Genomic DNA, 19,726 nt, shown 5'->3' with positions numbered 1-19,726 from the left:
TGGGGGCAAGAAGGAGGAAGAGCAACTGGACAATGAAACAGTGGAACACAGATTGGATAAAAGTGGAAGAGAGAAGCACAACAGAGATGGAGACAGAAAGGGGCAAGGGATGAGGAAAAGGTGTCTCTATTATGGACCAGGCACTGAGGATGCCATCTTTCATCCTGTCATCAACCCTGATTAGGAGGTAGGAACATCCCATCTTACAGAAAAGGAAACTAAGGCTCAGAATGTTTAAGGACACCTACTAATGAAAGACAGGGCAGGGAATCCAGCTCAGGTGATGTGCTTCCAAAATCCTTGTTCTCACTGCACGCCCTCCAGAGATAGGGTGGATAAGGCTCAAGGACTCTGGGATAGAAAGCACAGCTGAGAAGCTGGGCTGCCCTCTGGAGGGAGGAAAGGTCTAGTTCCTGGGAGCCCTGGTTCCAGGTTGCCATAGTTACTTGGTCTGTTTTCACCCCAAACACAGTAATGGGTGACGGCAGCGGGAGGGGTGTGAGGGTTGCCTGGCTGGACACATGAGGTTCTTCCTCCCTCCTTCAGGCCTGGGCTATGGGCCAGGCAGCCCCTGTCCAGTCATCTGGGCATTGAGCCCAGTCCCAGCTCACACCCTCCAGCTGACCCAGGACACTCCTGCAGGGTCAGGCCTGAGGCACTGCTGGACAGGAGCAGCTGGAGGGGGATTCTCCCAGGTTGGCCTCAGACTCAACCCCTCACTTTGTCCTGCTCCCCTTCTTCCTAATTAGAATGCACAGCCTAGCCGGGCACTTTGCGATGCCGAAGCAGGCAGATCATGAGGTCAGCCTGGCCAATATGGTGAAACCCCATCTCTACTAAAAATACGAAAATTAGCTGGGCGTGGTGGTGGGCGCCTGTAATCCCAGCTACTTGAGAGGCTGGGGCAGAAGAATTGCTTGAACCCGGGAGGCGGAGGTTGCAGTGAGCCGAGATCATGCCACTGCACTCCAGCCTGGGCGAGAGAGTGAGACTCCATCTCAAAAAACAAAAACAAACAAACAAACAAACATACAAAAATTTAAAAAATAAGAATGCACAGCTTTTTCTGCCTGCCCCACTCTTTTCAGTCTTTCATCTGGACTCTCAAGTCTCAGTCCCCTCCAGTTTAGGGCTTAGAGGATATCCTGCCACATCCCCCTTCCCTTCCAAATATCACCCCTTCTCCACCAAGGCCCCCGCTTTCTGGGCTCTGAGCCTCTGGCCCCAGCTCCCATTGTTTGTTTGAGCTGCTCATCCTGGACAGCAAGAGGAGGGGGAGAACCTGCTTGAGAGCAGGAGACCCAGAGGCTGCTCACCCTGAAGGGTGTGGGGGCCCATCTTTCCTGTTGACTCTCATTCCAGGGATGCGTATCCTCTAGTCTGTCCCACCATAGGACATCATTGCTAGACACAGATATACCCCAGACTTGCGGGGGTGGGGCAAGGGGATGACATGCGGTCTGTGATCCTGCACCCACCCCACCTCAGAGCCAGCTATGTCTTCAGTGCTTGATCCTTTGATGCTGGCTCTGGAGAAGCCACTTTTCCCCAGACTCCCCATCACGAGCCAGGAAGGCAGCCACCACTCCTTCAACTCCCTCCAAATTGTTTATTTAATAATAATAAAAAAGAAATGCACACACATAAACCTGTACTCCCCCCGCCACCCTCCCTTACTCCCAGTAACTAGCTCCAAAATGCAAAAACTTCCCTTGTCCCACCTGGGGACTAAATTCCCACCTCCACTGCCATAACAGAGAAACAAAATAAAGAATATGCAGCAGCCCACCACCCATCCCACAACTGAACCTCACGCAATCCCCTCAAAGAAAGAAGCCGGGACTGGGGGTTCATAGGAATGAGAGGAGCTCTATATTCTGAAAAGGGATGAGAAGAGAGGTGAACACCCCCACCTCAAATAAGTGCTTAACCCCCACACCTGGTCTTTCCTTTACCGATTGCCCCAAGCCTGGGGATCAGAGAAATTTGAAACAGTCCCACCTGGCCACCCGGTACCCCCTCCTCCCGTTCTAAGTCAGTGTGAATGGCAGAGGTCAGGGATGATTGAGGTAGAGGGGCCGGTGGGAGGCCTGATGGGCCTGGCTGGCTGCAGAGGCTGGCAAGGGGCCACCTGTGGCATTGCCTGGGGTTGGGGATGGCTGTTTTCGGAGCGAGGGGGGCACCGTGGAGGTCTTGATGTGAATCACCCTGGTGTCCATGACCTCACACTCGATCTGCATCATCTCCTCATAGTCCCCCGGGGCCCCACGGCCTGACAGGGTCTCTGTGAGAAGGGGAGAGTTAAGGAAGAGGAGACGGGGAGGCAAACAGGGATTGGAGGGAGGAGGGGAGGAGGTCGGAAAAGTAGAGGTGTGCAGAGAGGAAAGGAAAGGGCAATAGTGAGGAGGTAGATCCATAGTGGGAGTTAAATAGGATGGCAGGGACACAGTTTGGTGCAGGGACAAGGAGAGGGGTAGGAAAAGAAAAGGGCATTGATGAGTGTGGGGTTACACAGGAGAGGACATCAAGAGAAAAAAGGAAGTGAGAGTCTAGCAGGTTCCCTGCCCACCTGCCTCTGCCCAGTCATCTACCCAAGCACCTTCACCAGGGAAGGACCCTCACCCTCATCTCCCTCCCAAAGTCTCCTGCATGGTGCTCTTCCCTCCACCCACTTCCTGCTGCTTCTCACCTGTGGATCCAGCAGCTCTCTGGATGCCCTGCTCCTCTCCCCCTTCCCCCTCAGCTCCCAGGCGGGATCTCCCTGTTGGAACTGCCCCCATACCCAGCAGGGAAAGAGTTACCATTGGGGGCCATGGCCGGCATCACCAGGGACATCTTGGGCCGGGAGGTCTTGTTGTGGCTGATGGCTGGGAGCAGCAGGTGGTCCTGGAGAACAGAGGGGCCAGGCCGGAAGGGTGGAGGCAAAGATGCCAACAGGCTCCCCAGCTCTACTCTACATCCCCCCACTGAAGAGAGACTGCTGGGAACCTGGGGTGACAGAGATGTGAGGGCAAGAGAAACTCACTCTTCGGAAAGAGACAACATAAAACGTGTCTTCCCGTCGGTCAATTGCATCCAAGAACGCTGGCTGCGAACGGTCTGGGTGGCGATATAGCTGCAGCTGGCCCACAGAATCCCTAGGCAGGTGGGGAAATAGGATTTGAGGGGAACTAAGCCCAATGCTCAGTTTCTACCAGGGAAGGGGGCAGGATGAGAGAAAAAGACAGGAGACCCTGAGTGGAGGAGGGAGGTATAATTCCACTGGTGACAGTAATGACAGGCACAGGACAGCTACTGGGGGTACAGTTCTTGAGAGTGGAATTTCACTTAATAAGTAAGCACCCCACCCCACACTCACCTTTCCGGGGGTCCAGGGGGTTGGATGGGGACTGCCTTAACTGGAGGTGACTTCTTCCGTGGCTGAGACTTCTGGAAGGAGAAGTATCTAAGGATTTGGAGAGGGTAAAGGGAAAAGGGAAAGAGACAAACGGCCCCTAGAAGCTAATGCCACCTCCCACTCAATCCTCCACTTCCTTCAAACGATCCCTCAAACTTCCACAGCGAGATGCCCACTAGGAATCCCCAGACGAGGCCTTCAGCCCTTGTCTTCAAGTGGCCTTCCTTGAACCAGCCACCTGCCCTACCTGTCTCTCCTGGGCCCTCTGAGGGATCTTCCGCCGGCCTCTCTGGTGGCGCTGGACCCAGCCACTCAGCTCGTCAGCAAGCCTGGGCAAATGGAGGAGGCTCAGGACCTCCATGCCAGGCCAAGATTCCCACCCTCCTTGCCCACCCACAGGAGTGAGGAGAGGGCAGGGAGCGCTGGCGCTTTAGTACACAGGCCAGTCAGGCTGATTGCACAGGGCCTTGGGAGGCCGGGGGAGGATGCCCCAGCAATGAATCCCACACCTCAGGGACTCGGTGCGGTTGAAGTGCCGGCAATCAGAGGAGAGGAAGAGCTGGTCTAGGTCTCTTAGTAGTAGCTCCTTGGCGCCCCCAGGGAAGGTTGTCAGGTTCCTGGAGTGAAGTAGGAAGGAGACCACACTTGGAGACTGCCCAGCACTCCCACAACAAAGAAGGCGATGATGGCAAGAGAAAGTTTTGGGTTCCCCTCACTGAAAGCGGGGAGAAGACCAACTCATACCCTCAAAGGAGAGGGGGGTTCTCTCGCTCTCTCCTCACCTGAAACTGGGCTGGTCTGTGGGGCTGGGCTGGGGCTCTTCAGGGCCCTGGGAGGACCCCTGGAGAGGTTCAACTCCATGAACTGGCTCTTGCTCTGAGAACCCCAGCAAGTGTCTCCGGGGTCGAGGCTCCCCCTTGTTCATCCGAGGAGAGACAGGAGCTGAAGGAGGCTCACTGATGCTGTGGATAAAGAGGGATGGAGCACAATGAAGAATTTCAGCTGTATCAAGTGTCTAGTTAAGAATAAGGGCTCCGCAGATGGACTGCTTGAGTTGCAATCTGTTACACAGGCCTCAGTCTGCCTCTGTAAGATGGGAATAAGGATGGTCCCTACATACGAAAAAGAAAGTGCATCACCTAGAGCCTAGAACTCAGTAAGCATTTAATAGTCACTATTTCTACCAACATTATCACCATCATCTACTCTCCACTGGAAAAATAATGGAGCAGGAGGCTGGGCAAGGTGGCTCACGCCTATAATCCTAGCACTTTGGGAGGCCAAGGCGGGTGGATTGCCTGAGCTCAGAAGTTCGAGACCAGCCTAGGTAACAACGGTGAAACCCTGTCTCTACTAAAAAGATACAAAAAATTAGCTGGGCATGGTGGTGTGCATCTGTAGTCCCAGCTACTCGGGAGGCTGAGGCAGGAGAATCGCTAGAACCCAGGAAGCGGAGGTTGCAGTGAGCCGAGATCGCACCACTGCACTCCAGCCTGGGCAACAGAGCGAGGCTCCGTCTCCAAAAAAAAGAAAAGAAAAGTAATGGAGCAGGAAGGGGCTGACCAGACACATCATCGGTGCCAAGGACACCAGAACCATTTGTGTATAAGCATAAGGAAATGGCCTGGGCCAAAGCAGGCAGCTAGGAGGCTATAAGGTGGGCTCCACATGGAAGGTTCTAGTGAAGCAAGGAAGGTCTTACCTGACGGGTCCAAAGTTGAAGGCAATGAAGAGAAGGAAGACCATGATGCAGACCACCTTCCTGTTTCCAGACCCTAACTTGAGCTCGCTGTTCTAAGGCACAAAGAAAGAGACAACAAAAAGGGGACTCATTCCAAGGAGGCTGTATTCCTGTTGGTCTCCCAGGGACAGACTGGTCTTACTTCAGCCAGCAGGGCCTCCAGCCGCCGCCGGAGGGCAGCATTCTCCCGGCGGAGCTGCTGGTTGTCAGCCAGCACTGCCTGCAGCCGAGCCTCCAGCCCCTGCAGATACTCTTTTTTCTTTCTCCGGGACTGGCAGGCTGACTCCCGGTTCTTGATCATTCGCTGCTGCCGCTTCAGCAGCTTTGCCTAGGCACCCGAAAGGTCAAAAAAGAATGACAGATGAGTTGGCAGAGGGGGACTATGCTCCCAAACCCCAGGGAATGATTTACCCAAAGCTCACACGGCCACTCCCCTGCCTTCCTGACCCACCTACACAGCCAGAGAGGTTTTTCCTCTCTACTCAAACATTCTAGGGAAGGGGCCCTTCTCTCAAACATGCCCTGCTACTGCTTCTTAGAGGTGGGAAAGGTTACAGTGCAGGAAGAACTTTCTCCATGCTGGTGGAAACTCTTTCCTTGGTAAGTCTTTCTTCCTGTCAACCCACATTTGTAGGGTTCAAAGTTTAACCTTGTTATACCACTTATACAGTCCACCTGATTTTCCCCCAGGAGGCAGCCTCCCTCCCCAACTATGGCCACGACCGTAGTCGTATAGTACAGTATGACTTCCTTGCCTTTAATTTATGGAGACCAACCCCATTTCTCCATCTGCAGTGACAGCAAACCTAAAGGACCCTAAAACTACCTGGAGTTGATATTCATATAGAAACAGGAGTCCACTCGGACCCCCAGAATGATCTAATGGGTCTGCTTCCTCACTTTTTGCTCCTAGGTCTCAACTCCCTCCTCATCCCACAGTTCTCTCCATGACAGACTTCCCTCTTCCCTTCCCATCACTCGCCCTACTCCTCTCCTCCCCAACACTTACATCCACTTCAGGCGGGCAGGAGTTTCCAGGCATAGGAGCAGGAACGATGCTCTTCCTCTCAGGCCGTGGTAGAGAGGCAGCTGGCCCTTCAGGCTGGACTCGAATAGCACCCTGGATGAGGACAACTGGGGATACTGGGGCAAGTGAGCAGAGGAGGTCAGAGGGTTGTGCGCTAGGTGGGGTCCTTGTGTCCACACCTACACCAGAGCACCCAAGGATTGGGAGCCTCAATGGTTGCAAGCTCCCTGACAAGGTCAATGCAGCCTGCCTCCTTTTCTCCTTCTTTAATTATTTTATTTTCTTTTATCTTTTTTTTTTTTTTTTTTTTTTGAGATGAAGTCTCGCTTTGTCTCCCAGGCCGGAGTGCAGTGGCATGATCTTGGCTCACTGCAACCTCCACCTCCTGGGTTCAAGTGATTCTCCTGCCTCAACCTCCTGAGTAGCTGAGATTACAGGCGACTGCTACCACTCCCCACTAATTTTTGTATTTTTAGTAGAGGCAAGGTTTCACCATGTTGGCCAGGCTGGTCTTAAACTTCTGACCTCAGGTGATCCGCCTGCCTCAGCCTCCCAAAGTGCTGGGATTACCGGCGTGAGCTACCGCGCCCAGCCCTTTTCTTCTTTTTCAGTACCTGGGGGTGGCTGGACAAGGGGCTGCAGAAGGACGGTGGTGCTGGGAGGCACAGCTCTGGGTGGCATTGGGACAGTGGTTAGCACCACAGGTTTGGGCTGCAGTGGCGGCTTCCGGATGGGCAGGGCTTTCCCTGAAGGAAGGTGAGAGAAAAAAACAAGAAATGTCAGGACCACAGGCCTCTCACTAGGGATTCCAAGTGTCAGGAGACCCCATTACCTGAGGAGCCATCAGGGGATGGGCCCATGCTGATCTGGACAGCTCCAAGTGAGGGGGCTGGGACATCCCATAGGAGGCACCCTGAAGGGGATAGGGACTCTGTCTTCACTTCCAGGACCTCCTCTCCTATAAAAGCCTATGTGGGGCATTCCAGAGATACATTAGTCAGAAGGAGCTGAAGAAGAGAAAGCTCTCATACCTCTAGGTCAGGAGGAACTCACTGGAGCACCTGGAGGGAGGAAGGAAGTTGGTGCTCACCTGGCTGGAGGAGTCGGCTGAGAGCAGGGAGGCCTCAGAGTTGATGGAAGAACATGGAGAGACAGGTTCTATCTTGGTCTGGACATCTGTGGGAGGCAGGATGAGGCAAAAGCTGGATATCATGTAAACACTGAAGGGTTAAGAGGGTTAAGATGAGAAGCTGGGCGCAGTGGCTCACACCTGTAATCCCAGCACTTTGGGAGGCCAAGGCGGGCAGATCACCTGAGGTCGGGAGTTCGAGACCAGCCTGACCAACATGGGGAAACCCCGTCTCTACTAAAAATACAAAATTAGTCAGGCATGGTGGCGCATCCCTGTCATCCCAGATACTCAGGAGACTGAGGCAGGAGAATCGCTTGAACCTGGGAGGTAGAGGTTGTGGTGGGCTGAGATCGCGCCATTGCACTCCAGCCTGGGCAAGAAGAGCAAAACTCCGTCTCAAAAAAATAAAAAAGAAGGTTAAGATGGGGAAATGGGTCCTTTCTCTTTGAACCTGAAAATAAAACTCTTCTGGCCCTAGACTGCAGGCAATCCAGGAGGGGAAGTCACAGAGCTGCTCACCCGCTGGCTCTCCACACCACTTCGCCTAGTGCTTCCCTTTCTCCTTCGGGGGCTCCTCTAATTCTTCTCAACCTGGCTCCGTGTTCCTCAAGGCTGTTCTTGCCCTTCTGCTTTTCCCTTTTTCTTGTTCACAGAACTTGTCTATTCACATAGAATAGGCCTGAGCAGGGGAAGGTGCAGGGGGTCTCCAGCATTTACGTGGCCCAAATTCTGATCTTGGTGGATTTCCACCTTATCCTGGCCCAATGCATCTCCATGCTGACAACTGCCAAGTCTGCATCTCCCCCTGGCTACTCACCTGCACCAGATTCTGACTTCCAAGCTGCCTGCTGGTCCCTTCCATTCTCATGCCTCAACAGTCAACCAAATCTAACCGGCCATAAACGAGGCTTCCTGATTGCCCTGTCACACAAGTTTTCCTCCTAGGCACCAAACAGCAAAGCCTCAGTCATCTCCGAGCCTTCATGGCCTCCATTAAATCTGCCTTTACGACTTGTTGATCACTCCATGAAAGAAAATGCTAGGCCCCATGTTGGTGAAATAAAATCCTTCTGAGGGCCAGATTCAGCCCACAGGTCAACAGTCCACCACTACCTCTGGTCCATACTGTTCACTTTGGTATTTAATTATATAACCACTAAGATTGCTTTTTAAAACTTCAATGTACATTTTTGAATAGATAATATGGTCATGATACAAATCCAAAGGAATAAAGGAAAATTAAGCGGAAAAAAAAAATCTTCCCTTCCATGTCCTCCAGCCACTCAGATTCCCTGCACAGAAGTAACCATTATCAGAACTATCTAACCATGGTTGGGCAAGGTGGCTCACGCCTGTAATCCCAGCACTTTGGGAGGCTGACAGCCAACGCAAGTGGGTCGCTTGAAGCCAGGAATTTGACACCAGCCTGAACAACATGGCAAAACCGTCTCTACCAAAAATACAAAAAAAAATAGCCAGGCCTGGTGGCGCGTGCCTGTAGTCCTAGCTACTAGGGGAGCTGAGGCAGGAAAATCACTTAAACCCAGAAAACGGAGGTTGCAGTGAGTGGAGATCATACCACTACACTCCGGCCTGGGTGACAGGGCAAGACTCTGTCTCAAGAAAAAAAAAAAAAGGGTAACTATTTAACCATGATGTATTATAACCCTTATAAAACTCCCCAAAAGTAAGAACTATATCTCATGTCCATTGAGGGTAAAGTACAGGCCCTCAAAAAATACCTAAGTATGGAGGAGAATCTGACTCTAATAACACTATGTGATGCAAAGCCACCAACAATCTTTTTGCTGCTAACGGCAGTGGGTGATCTCGGCTCACTGCAAGCTCTGTCTCCCAGGTTTACGCCATTCTCCTGCCTCACCCTCCCAAGTAGCTGAGACTACAGGTGCCCGCCACCACGCCCGGCTAATTTTTTATATTTTTAGTAGAGACGGGGCTTCACTGTGTTAGCCAGGATGATCTCAATATCCTGATCTCGTGATCCACCCACCTCGGCCTCCCAAAGTGCTGGGATTACAGGCATAAGCCACCGCGCCCGGCCACAGTATTTCAATCCTTATTTTGTGTGTCTTCTTTATGACATTTATTAATCTGCTGGATATAATCTGCTTGTCCTTCCAAATCCACTCTCCATCTCTCCCTGCTGTGCTCTGAGATCCAGGAAGAACCTGAATGGACTGCATAAGTGGGCTCCCTGGTTGGAGTTCAGCCGGTGAGAGATGGTGCCAGGAGATCCAGAAGGTACTTTGAAATCAACAATCGACATGTCTACTGGGCATGGTGGCTTATGCCTGTAATCCCAGCACTTTGGGAGGCCAAGGTGGGCGGATCACTTGAAGTCGGGAATTCAAGACCAGTCTAACATGGAGAAACCCTGTCTCTACATGGGTTTCACCGTGTTAGCCAGGATGGTCTCGATCTCCTGACCTCACGATCCGCCCGCCTCGGCCTCCCAAAGTGCTGGGATCACAGGCGTGAGCTACTGCGCCGGCCCCACCTCTACTGATTTCTATCCTAGAATGACCACACCTGTATTGACTGGTACTTGTCTTTCTCCCATTACTAAATCACAGGGTTTGAAAGTCAGCATGGGCCGGGCGCGGTGGCTCAAGCCTGTAATCCCAGCACTTTGGGAGGCCGAGGCAGGCGGATCACAAGGTCAGGAGATCGAGACCACAGTGAAACCCCGTCTCTACTAAAAATACAAAAAATTAGCCGGGCGCGGTGGCGGGCGCCTGTAGTCCCAGCTACTCAGGAGGCTGAGGCAGGAGAATGGCGGGAACCCGGGAGGCGGAGCTTGCAGTGAGCCGAGATCGCGCCACTGCACTCCAGCCTGGGCAACAGCGTGAGACTCCGTCTCAAAAAAAAAAAAAAAAAAAAAAAAAAAAAGAAAGTCAGCATGGTGGTCAGGTCTTTGCATGCCCAGGACTCTGCTCAGTATCTGGCATGGAGTAGGTACTTAATAAATATTTCTTTTTTAAAATGATTATACCTCAGATATGATCACATCAATAAACATTTACTAAAGAAACAGCTATGAGTAAATAAACTTGAGAACACTTTAAAAACAGAACAAATAATGTTAATTGTAGAATCTAGTTTAGTATATGGTGTTCTAGCCTTTCTGTATGTTTAAAAATGTTTATGGGCTGGGCGCGATGGCTCATGCCTGTAATGCCAGAACTTTGGGAGGCTGAGGTGGGCGAATCGTGAGTTCAGGAGTTCAAGACCAGCCTGGCCAACATGGTGAAACCCCATCTCTACTAAAAATACAAAAAATTAGCGGGCGCCTATAATCCCAGGTACTTGGGAGGCTGAGACAGGAGAATCACTTGAACCTGGGAGGTGGAGGTTGCAGTGAGCCTAGATCACGCCACTGTACTTTAGCCTAGGCGACAGTGTGAGACCCTGTCTCAACAACAACAAAAATGTTTATAATAAAATGTTGGGTGGAGGGGAATCACACAGATAGATATGCCCTAAACTGCTCACGTTTTTTAAAAAGCAAGTTGAATGGCATGACAGAATACTAGAACAAAAAAAAGAGAGAAAAATGATCTCCATCTCCTCAGCACTGCCCTTGCTGCGGTTCCCTGAAATGTTTCCTTTCCTTCCTGCCTTCCCTCCTGGTTTTCTGCCATTTCCCCTCCCGACCTTTTTCTCCCTGTCCTGCTGCCTGCACTTCCCCTCTATCTACACACACACACACACACACACACACACACACACACACACACACAAAACACATTCTCCTGTAGTAAAGCCGAGGATTTGGGCCAGGCTGTTATTACCTGAGCAATCATCAGAAGTGGGGACTACGTTGATCTGGACAGTTTCAAATGAGGATGTTGGGTCATCTCCCAGGAGACACAGTGGGGGTGCCAAGGACTCTGTCTTCACATGGAGCACCTCCCCTACCCCAAGAGCCTGGGTGAGAGTTGGTGTGGGGCAGGAGGCAGAAAGAAGGGCAAAAAACACGGGAGATGTTGACAGTAAGAGCAAGAACAAAAAGCTTTAGAAGTTTAGGGCTTACAAGCCATCAATTATTTGACATTCTGGTCTGAATGGTACTGAGCATCTTTCTATCCTGTTCATTCTTTCTACTTTATTTCTGGGAGAACTGATGAAGTCTCATGATTTCAAATATGGCCTTAGAGTGGACAACTTGGGCAAGAACAGTTCCAGAATTCTCAGCAGTTAATAACTCTCTTCTTCCCAGCCCCACATAACTCTTTATATTAAAAAGACCCCAGATCAGGCGTGGTGGCTTATACCTGTAATCCAAGCACTTTGGGATGCCAAGGTGGGAGGATCACTTGAGCCTAGGAGTTTAAGACCACTCTGGGCAACATAGGAAGACCCCATTTTTACAAACAATAATAAAAAAAATTAGCCAGGCATGGTGGCATGTGTCTATGGTCCCAGCTACTCAAAAGGCTGAGGCAGGAGGATCATCTGAGCTCAGGAGATCAAGGCTACAGTAAGCCGTGACCATGTCACTACACTGTAGTTTGGGTGACAGAGGGAGGCCCTATCTCAAAAAAAAAAAGAAAAAACAAAAAACATCTTCACTGCTAGATAACCAAAAGGGATGTGGAAAATGAGGATATTAAGGAAATGGCAAAGTTAGTGGAGAAGGCCCCCCACACCTCACACACCTCATGACTCACAGTACACAAATCATTTAAATCACTTCTTTGTCACCCACGGGTGAAGGGAATGAAATAGAGTCCCTGCCACAGAGAGTAGGCGGGATATGGCTCTCACCTCGCTGGAGGGCTCTGTGGAGAGATGTGATGACTCGGAGCTGCGGGAGGAGGAAGAGCAGGGGGAAGACGGCTCAGACTTCACCTGAAGATCTGGAGGAAAGGGAGTTAGAAATTATCAGGAAGCAGTTTGAGAAGAGTCCAAAAAGTACCCAAGGACATGTCTGTGGGGATTCCCGCACCACAGCGAGGGAGAAGAAACAAAAATTGGGGATTGAAGGAGAGAGGATAGGCACTTACCTAGAGGTGTGAGAATATAGGAAGCTACGTAGTTTCTGGGAAACAGTGGGAAATGAGGGTTTCTGGAAAGCTGAGGGAACCACAAAGTCTACCTTACCTGGCAAGATCGGCAGGAGTTCCCATGGGGGCTCAGGGGGGCTGACATCCATCCCCATGTCCAGGGAGCTGCCGTCAAACTAAATAACGGAGGATATAAGAGGACAGGAGTGTGAGAAAGGGTGAGAAAGTAGGGGTGACTCCAGATGAGCTCTGGCCTGTGAATGAGTCCAGGTTCTGGGCTCACTTTCCACCCACTAAGGGTTAGAGAAAGGCTGGGGGACACAATACCGGGACATCCTGCTCGGGGCAACGGAAGAGCTGCGTCTGCTCCTCGGCCACTTCATCTAGGCCAGAATACAAGGTGCTGTCTGCAAAGAATACCGAGTGTCAGGGGGGTCGTTTAGTGGGCCCAGCCTACAGATCGCACACAAGCCCCCGCCCCATCCCTCATTGGCTCCGCTCGGCCAGACCCACCGCCCGCCCACTTGAAAAGTGATACAACCAGAGGACTTCAGCCCCTCCTTCTCCGACCCCGGAACAACTCGACGTTCCAGCAGGGAGCAGTTCTTCCCCGACTTTTGTATCCCCTTAATGCACAACGATCCCCCTGTTCCGCCCTCCTTCAGATGGCGGATTCCGTATTTGCCCAGACTTCCTCTTTAGGCCTCTGCTTCTTTCCCGCGTGCCTCAGGGACACAGTTTGCCATAGCCCCCTCCCCTCCCCGGGGCCTCACTCTGCAGACCCCAGTCCTCCGGGCTCAGCAGGTTGTCGGCGAAGAAACGCGTCGGGTCGGCAATCTCGCTGAGGAGCATCAGCTCCGCCATCTTTCCCCCCCACCCCCCAACCATGAGACGGTTCCCAAGGCCCGCCTCTCCCCATTACCAACTAATCAGTTGACTCTTTTAAAAAAGGGGGCGTCCCGGAAGCCCTACCGACCAGTAAGAGACCTGGATGCTGAGCACGTGAATCAACAGACGCGGATGGCTGTGTAGGCGGGCCCAATGGGAGCACTGCAGCAGGAAGTAACTTCCAGACAGTGCCAGACCGCCAAGCGCATGCGCCAAACAGGCTCCAGTGATAAAGAGCCTGGGAGATGTAGTACCCAGTATTAAGGTCCACCATCTCCCCCAGCCACTAAGTTTAGTTTAGACAGCTTCTGTGTGTCTTCGGAGATAGCTAAGTCCCTCAAAAGGGGCGCAGTGGGACCACTGCTACCTCCTCTAGGAAGCCAAAAGCTGAGAATGGGATATGGGCTGAAACCTTCCCTCTGGCCCCCTAACCCCAAATCTCACAGCACAGACGACAATTCACAAGTTCCTGTCTCTTTTAAGGTTTAACTTTTAATCAGCCAAACATCTTGCGCAGACCCTGAGCCAGCCCAGCATCCTGCTTCTTCCCCTGAATGACCACCTTCCCCAGTTCCTCTTGGGCTGCCCGGTTTTTGGGATCTATCGCCAGCACCTTCTTGAGGTCAGCAGTTGCTTTTTCCAGGTTCCCAAGGGCAGCCTGGGCAACCCCCCTTCGGTATAAGGCCTTTAAATGGCCAGGCTCTCGCTCCAACACCCGGTCACAGCTCTGGGCTGCCAACTGAGGCTGCCCTAGCAACAACTGACAGGCAGCCAGATTGGCATGAAGGACAGTTCGTTCTGGAGGGCCAGGTGGGGGTAAAGTCAGCAGCAGCCGAAGAGCCCGTCCATAGCATCGGGCAGCTCCTTCAGCGTTCCCAGCTCGAAATAGTTCTGTGCCCCTTGCACGTTCTTCCCTGGCCAGCGCTTCCTTCTCGCTAGTCTCCAGCTCCCAGGAGTCCCGGCCTTGAGTGAAGGACGCCAGTGTGAGCCTGACAGGAGGTCCAGAGTGCCCAGGCAGCTGAAGCTCTGCTTCTTCACCTTGACACATGGACTCCAAGCATTTCTCTATGAGCTCCCCCCAAGTTTCCTCTCTCCATGGCCCTACGCCCATTGTTAGCTCTGTCCAGCCCTCTGGCGGCCCTGATCCGAAAGGAAACCCCAAAGCCAGTACCCGGCAGCAGGAGCCTAGTTTGGGTTTGTCCAAGCCATGGCCACGGATTATGATCTTCTTGACAAAGCTCCCGTCGGGACAGTACCAGAGATCAGAAGCTTGAAGGGCCTCTGACATCTGACTGGTTGATCCATGAGACTTATGAGAGTCTCCTTCAAGTTCAGCAACCAGTTTTTCAGTTCCTTGAGTATTCTCTAGAATTTGGCTGGCTGGATCTGGGCTTACTCCCAGCTCAAGTGTTTCGGTAGGAGGGTCTCGGGGCTGCTGCCTAATCTGAGTAATTGAATCAAAGTTCTCCCGAAGGTTCTTTTCCCACTGTTGTTGCGGCTGAGAGGTGTCCTTTTCTCCAGTTGTACTGACTGCTGGCGTCTCCATTTGAATGCTTGGTCCCTTCCACCATGAGTGAACAGTTTTGGTCAGAAAGGGATGAATCAGGTTCAGGTCAGCACCTGTAAAGAAAACCAAACAATGCTAATAGCAGGGTTCTTATTTAGACTCCTTTCTCGTTCTTTCCTATTCTTCTGAGACCCAGGCCCCCAGTCCTCAAAGTCCCCAATATTACTTTCCTCCAAAAATCTGCTCGAGCTTCCCCGTTCCACCCATATATAACTTAGAACTATATATTCCACAATTCCCTGCGGTTAAGGTAGCCGCGCCAACTACGGACACCCGGTCGGGTCAATAAGTACCTCCGCGGCCAAAGTGGCTAGCATGGTGGCAGGAGGAGCCGGGCCACGGGAATCACCTCTCCTTCCAAAGCTAAATGGTTACTGAATACTGCCCTCGGAGCCTTGCCCCACGCGGAGAGGGCAGCCGCAGAGGGGAGGGGGGCGGAACAACTGGGAAAGATACTGACGACTAACCCTGGAGTTCGCGAGACTCCGAATCTAGTCAAATTCCTGGCAGCCAATCGGGAGGAGGGAGGAACTGTTTAGCCCGCCTATTGAACGTGACATCATTTCCTCCGCAACCATGAAGCTCTAGGCCTTAGCAACTGAGCAACTGAACTAGGCCAGAGCAACAGAACTAGGCAGAATCGAACAGAATTTGGCGAGGTCGGGCTGGCCAGGCCAGAATCAAAGTGAGCCAACATGGTGAGACCCTGTCTCTACTAAAAATACAAAAATTAGTAGGTCATGGTGGCGCGCGCCTGTAATCCCAACTACTCAGGAGGCTGAGACAGGAGCATAGCTTGAACTCGGGAGGCAGAAGTTGCAGTGAGCCGAGATCACACCGTTGCACTCCAGCCTGGGCGACAGAGGGAGACTCCAGACTGCGTCTCAAAAAAAAAAAAAAAAAAAAAAAAAAAAAAAAGTGGGCCGGGCGTGGTGGCTCACGCCTGTAATCCCAGCAGTTTGGGAGGCCGAGGCGGGCGGATCACTTGAGGTCAGGAGTTCAAGAACAGCCTGGACAAAATGGTGAAACCCCGTCTCTACTAAAAATACAAAAATTAGCCGGGCATGGTGGCGGGCGCCTGTATGCGAGCTACCCGGGTGACTGAGGCAGGAGAATGGCTTACCTGGGAGGCAGAGGTTGCAGTGAGCTGAGATCGCGCCATTGCACTCCAGCCTGGGCGACTGAGACTCTGGGAGGCCGAGGTGGGCGGATTACTAGGTCAGGAGATCGAGACCATCCTGGCCAACATGGTGAAATCTTGTCTCAACTAAAAACACAAAAAATTACCTGGGCGTGGTGGCTTTCACTTGCGTCCGTGTGAAGAGACCACCAAACAGGCTTCGTGGGACCAATAAAGCTTTTTAATCACCTGGGTGCAGGCGGACTGAGTCCGAAAAGAGAGTCAGCGAAGGGAGATGGGGTGGGGCCATTTTATAGGATTTGAGTAGGTAAAGGAAAATTACCGTCAAAGGGGATTGTTCTCTGGCGGGCAGGGGTGGGGGTCACAAGGTGCTCAGTGGGGGAGCTTTTGAGCCAGGAGAAGGAATTTCACAAGGTAATGTCATCGGTTAAGGCAGAAACAGGCCATTTTCACTTCTTTTGTGATTTTCCAGTTACTTCAGGCCATCTGGGTATACGTGTAGTCACAGGGGGTATGATGGCTTAGCTTGGGCTCAGAGGCCTGACAGTGAAGTGTGCCTGTAACCTCAGCTATGCTGGGGTGGGAGAATTGCTTGAACCAGGGAGTGGGAGGTTGCAGTGAGCCAAGATCCTGCCACTGCAATCCAGCCTGGCGACAGAGCAAGACTCCCTCTCAAAAAAAAAAAAAAAAAAAAAAAGAGCCGGGCATTGTGGCGCACGGCGGTAATCCCAGGCGGCGGGGGGTGGGGAGCGGATCACTTGAGGTCAGGAGTTGGAGACCAGCCTGGACAACATGGTGAAATCCAGCCTCTACTAAAATTACAAAAAAAAAAAAAAAATTTGCCTGGCATAAGGCACATCTGTAATCTCAGCTACTCGGAGGCTGAGGCAGGAGAATCGCATGAACCCAGGAAGCGGAGGTTGCGGTGAGCCCAGATCGCGCCAGGGCAACTCCAGCCTGGGCGACAGAGTGAGATTCCGTCTCAAAAAAAAATTAAAAAAAAAAAAAAAAAAAAAAAAAAAAAAGGCCAGGCGCGGTGGCTCACGCCTGTAATCCCAGCACTTTGGGAGGCCGAGGCGGGCGGATCACGAGGTCAGGAGATCGACACCATCCTGGCTAACACGGTGAAAACCCGTCTCTATTAAAAATACAAAAAATTAGCGGGGCGTGGTGGCAGGCGCCTATAGTCCCAGCTACTCGGGAGGCTGAGGCAGGAGAATGGCGGGAACCCAGAAGGCGGAGCTTGCAGTGAGCCAAGATCATGCCACTGCACTCCAGCCTGGGCAACAGCGCGAGACTCCGTCTCAAAAAAAAAAAAAAGTCAAAGTGTAGAGAAGTCCTGGAATGGAGACTGGGGCAGATGATGATAGAGTGGAGAATGGCAGAGGTGGTGGTAAGTGATAGTGGCAGCAGCCTTTTATCTGGAGACTTCAGGCCCTCCTATGTTAACTATCTTTATGTTTCGGAGCTCATTCAGTACAGGGTATTCAAAGATAAACCCTCGGGACTCTCTCTCCAACCGACCTTGTTCCTTGACTGCCTGAGGCTTCTCTTCACCTTTCCTTTCACATCCATCATTGCCTTTCAAGCCCTCCTTCATCAAGAAATCTTAGTGCTTTTCAAACATAAGTGTGCATACATATCACCTAGGAAACTTGTTAAATTGCAGATTATGATTTAGGAAGTCTGGCGTGGGGCATGTGATTCTGCATTTCAATAAGTTGGTTAATGCAGATGCTGCTGGTTCATGAACCACACTTTTTTAATTTTTATTTTTAGAGAGATGGGGTCTCCCCATGTTTACCAGGCTGGTCTCAAACTCCTGGCCTCAGGCTATCCTCCCATCTCAGCCTCCCAAAGTGCTGGGATTATAGGTGTGAGCTACCACACCCAGCAATGAACCAATGGGATGAGATTCTAGAATGGTCTCATCCCATTGTTTCTCCCCTGGCTCTGTGCCCTTTTAGTTTATCCTACATTTTGCATATATAACTGGTGTAACCTGCTCCACTGGGTGTAGCAGCTACTCCTCCTAATAGAAGATCTAGAGACCTATTGTGATTCAGTCTTGCTTGTCCAGCTACCTACACAGCCTGGGCTACCACAGTTCTCCAGGAAAGAAGGATCCTACTCTGAGTACCTCACTTTGGCTCCCTCTTCAGTTTGCTCTCACCATTGTGCCTCAGACTATAACGACCATGCCAGGACAGCCAGGAAGGGAGACAGTTTCATCATTAGCCAAAGACTGGTGTCAAAACAATTCCCTCCCTGGTTTTTTTGTTTTTGTTTTTGTTTTTGTTTTTGTTTTGTTTTGAGACGGAGTACCACTCTGTCGCCCAGGCTGGAGTGTAATGGCAAGATCTCAGCCCACTACAACCTCTGCCTCCCGGGTTCAAGCGATTCTCCTGCCTCAGCTTCCCAAGTAGCTGGGATGACAGGCACCTGCCACCATGCCTGGCTAATTTTTGTATTTTTAGTGAAGATGGGGTTTTACCGTGTCGACCAGGCTGGTCTCAAACTCCCAACCAGAAGTGATCCGCCCACCTCAGCTTCCCAAAGTGTTGAGATTACAGGCGTGAGCCACGGCACCAAGACAGGCAGATCACTTTAGGTCAGGAGTTTGAGACCAGCCTGGCCAACATGGTGAAACCCCATCTCTACTAAAAATACAAAAATTATCTGGGCATGGTGGCGGGCACCTGTAGTCCCAGCTACTCGGGAGGCCGAGGCAGGAGAATCGCTTGAACCCAGGAGGCGGAGGTTACCGTGAGCTGAGATGGTGCCACTGCACTCCAACCTGGCGCCAGAGCGAGACTCCTCAAAACAAACAAACAAACAAACCAGAAAAATAAAAAGAAAAAAGAAAAATAAATGGAAGAGATTAATTGCAGGTGGAGGAAGCAGCACAAGGCGGGAGAAGTAAGGAAAGCCACTTAACACCCAGGATTATTCCTCTCCAGTTTGTGAGTCTCAGTTTTCCCAGGCTACTCCAATACTCCTTTGTGCTGCCCTGTCACCAGGCATTGAGCTGGTTGGAAGTTTTTACACTCTCACATTCCCCTGCATTCCATACTCACCACATGGAACCATATGCTGTACTTACTCTCTTCCATTTATTATCTGCACAAGAGACAAAAATTCTAGCTTTCCAAAAGCTAAATAAATTTCCCCTTCTGTTTAGCTTTGGTGGTTTCTGTGGCTTCTAGTTTTGTTGGGATTTGTGTCAAAATCGTTCCTCCCTCCTTTTTGGCCCCAAAGCATTTTACTGTGCTTCCCTTATAGGCAGGGTTTTCAAGCAGGAGGGAGGCAGCCTTTTCGGCAGTGAAGTGTTTAATGATAACAGCTTCACTTTACCAAACGCTGGCCATGCATTATGATCATAATACCCAGCATTGTTCTAAATGTCTTGTATATATTAGCTTATTTTCCTCTCACACAACTCTATGAACTGCTTATCCATTCAGTCATTCAAGGAATTTGTTTGTTTGGTTGGTTTTTGTTCTTGTTGTTGTTTTGAGATGGCATCTTGCTCTGTCACCCAGGCTGGAGTGTGGGGAAAAGAAAGAGATCAGCCTGTTACTGTGTCTATATAGAAAGAAGTAGACGTAAGAGACTCCATTTTGTTCTGTATTTGAGATGCTGTTAATCTGTGACCCTACCCCCAACCTTGTCCTTGCAAGAGACATGTGCTGTGGTAACTCAAGGTTTAATGGATTTTGGGCGTGCAGGGTGTGACTTTGTTCCTAGAAAAGCTAGGTATTGTCCAAGGTTTATCCCCATGTGATAGGATGAAACAATGTTGCTAA

General features: G+C 51.2%; 2 protein-coding genes across 11 annotated transcripts; both read right to left on the bottom strand.

The window, feature by feature from the left end:
* Positions 1-1,595: 1,595 nt before the first annotated feature.
* ATF6B (activating transcription factor 6 beta) lies at positions 1,596-13,217 on the bottom strand. Of its 8 annotated transcripts, none has more exons than XM_005553427.4 (18): positions 13,098-13,217; positions 12,652-12,731; positions 12,422-12,500; positions 12,086-12,177; positions 11,110-11,245; positions 7,256-7,341; positions 6,998-7,133; positions 6,780-6,911; positions 6,148-6,281; positions 5,281-5,466; positions 5,100-5,191; positions 4,180-4,359; positions 3,907-4,014; positions 3,645-3,726; positions 3,359-3,429; positions 3,026-3,137; positions 2,802-2,886; positions 1,596-2,284 (listed from the first exon to the last, which is right to left on the bottom strand). In XM_005553427.4, the coding sequence occupies exons 1-18, from the start codon at positions 13,210-13,212 to the stop codon at positions 2,055-2,057; spliced, it is 2,136 nt and encodes a 711-aa protein (XP_005553484.2). In that variant the 5' UTR covers positions 13,213-13,217; the 3' UTR covers positions 1,596-2,054. The 8 variants fall into 8 exon arrangements, with proteins under 8 accessions (XP_005553484.2, XP_005553485.2, XP_005553487.2 ...); XM_005553428.4 differs by having other exon boundaries at positions 3,359-3,426; XM_005553430.4 differs by having other exon boundaries at positions 6,148-6,272.
* A 471-nt stretch (positions 13,218-13,688) lies between these two features.
* Positions 13,689-15,921, bottom strand: FKBPL (FKBP prolyl isomerase like). Of its 3 annotated transcripts, none has more exons than XM_065542964.2 (2): positions 15,903-15,921; positions 13,689-14,832 (listed from the first exon to the last, which is right to left on the bottom strand). In XM_065542964.2, exon 2 carries the CDS (start codon positions 14,756-14,758, stop codon positions 13,709-13,711), a length of 1,050 nt encoding a protein of 349 aa, XP_065399036.1. In that variant the 5' UTR covers positions 14,759-14,832; positions 15,903-15,921; the 3' UTR covers positions 13,689-13,708. The 3 variants fall into 3 exon arrangements, with proteins under 3 accessions (XP_065399036.1, XP_005553483.3, XP_045246137.2); XM_005553426.5 differs by lacking the exon at positions 15,903-15,921 and adding an exon at positions 15,247-15,291; XM_045390202.3 differs by lacking the exon at positions 15,903-15,921 and adding an exon at positions 15,073-15,247.
* Positions 15,922-19,726: the final 3,805 nt, after the last annotated feature.

This window comes from Macaca fascicularis, chromosome 4, assembly GCF_037993035.2.
Source record: "Macaca fascicularis isolate 582-1 chromosome 4, T2T-MFA8v1.1".
Taxonomy (NCBI): Eukaryota; Metazoa; Chordata; class Mammalia; order Primates; family Cercopithecidae; genus Macaca; species Macaca fascicularis.
This window is presented reverse-complemented; position numbering and strand designations above follow the sequence as displayed.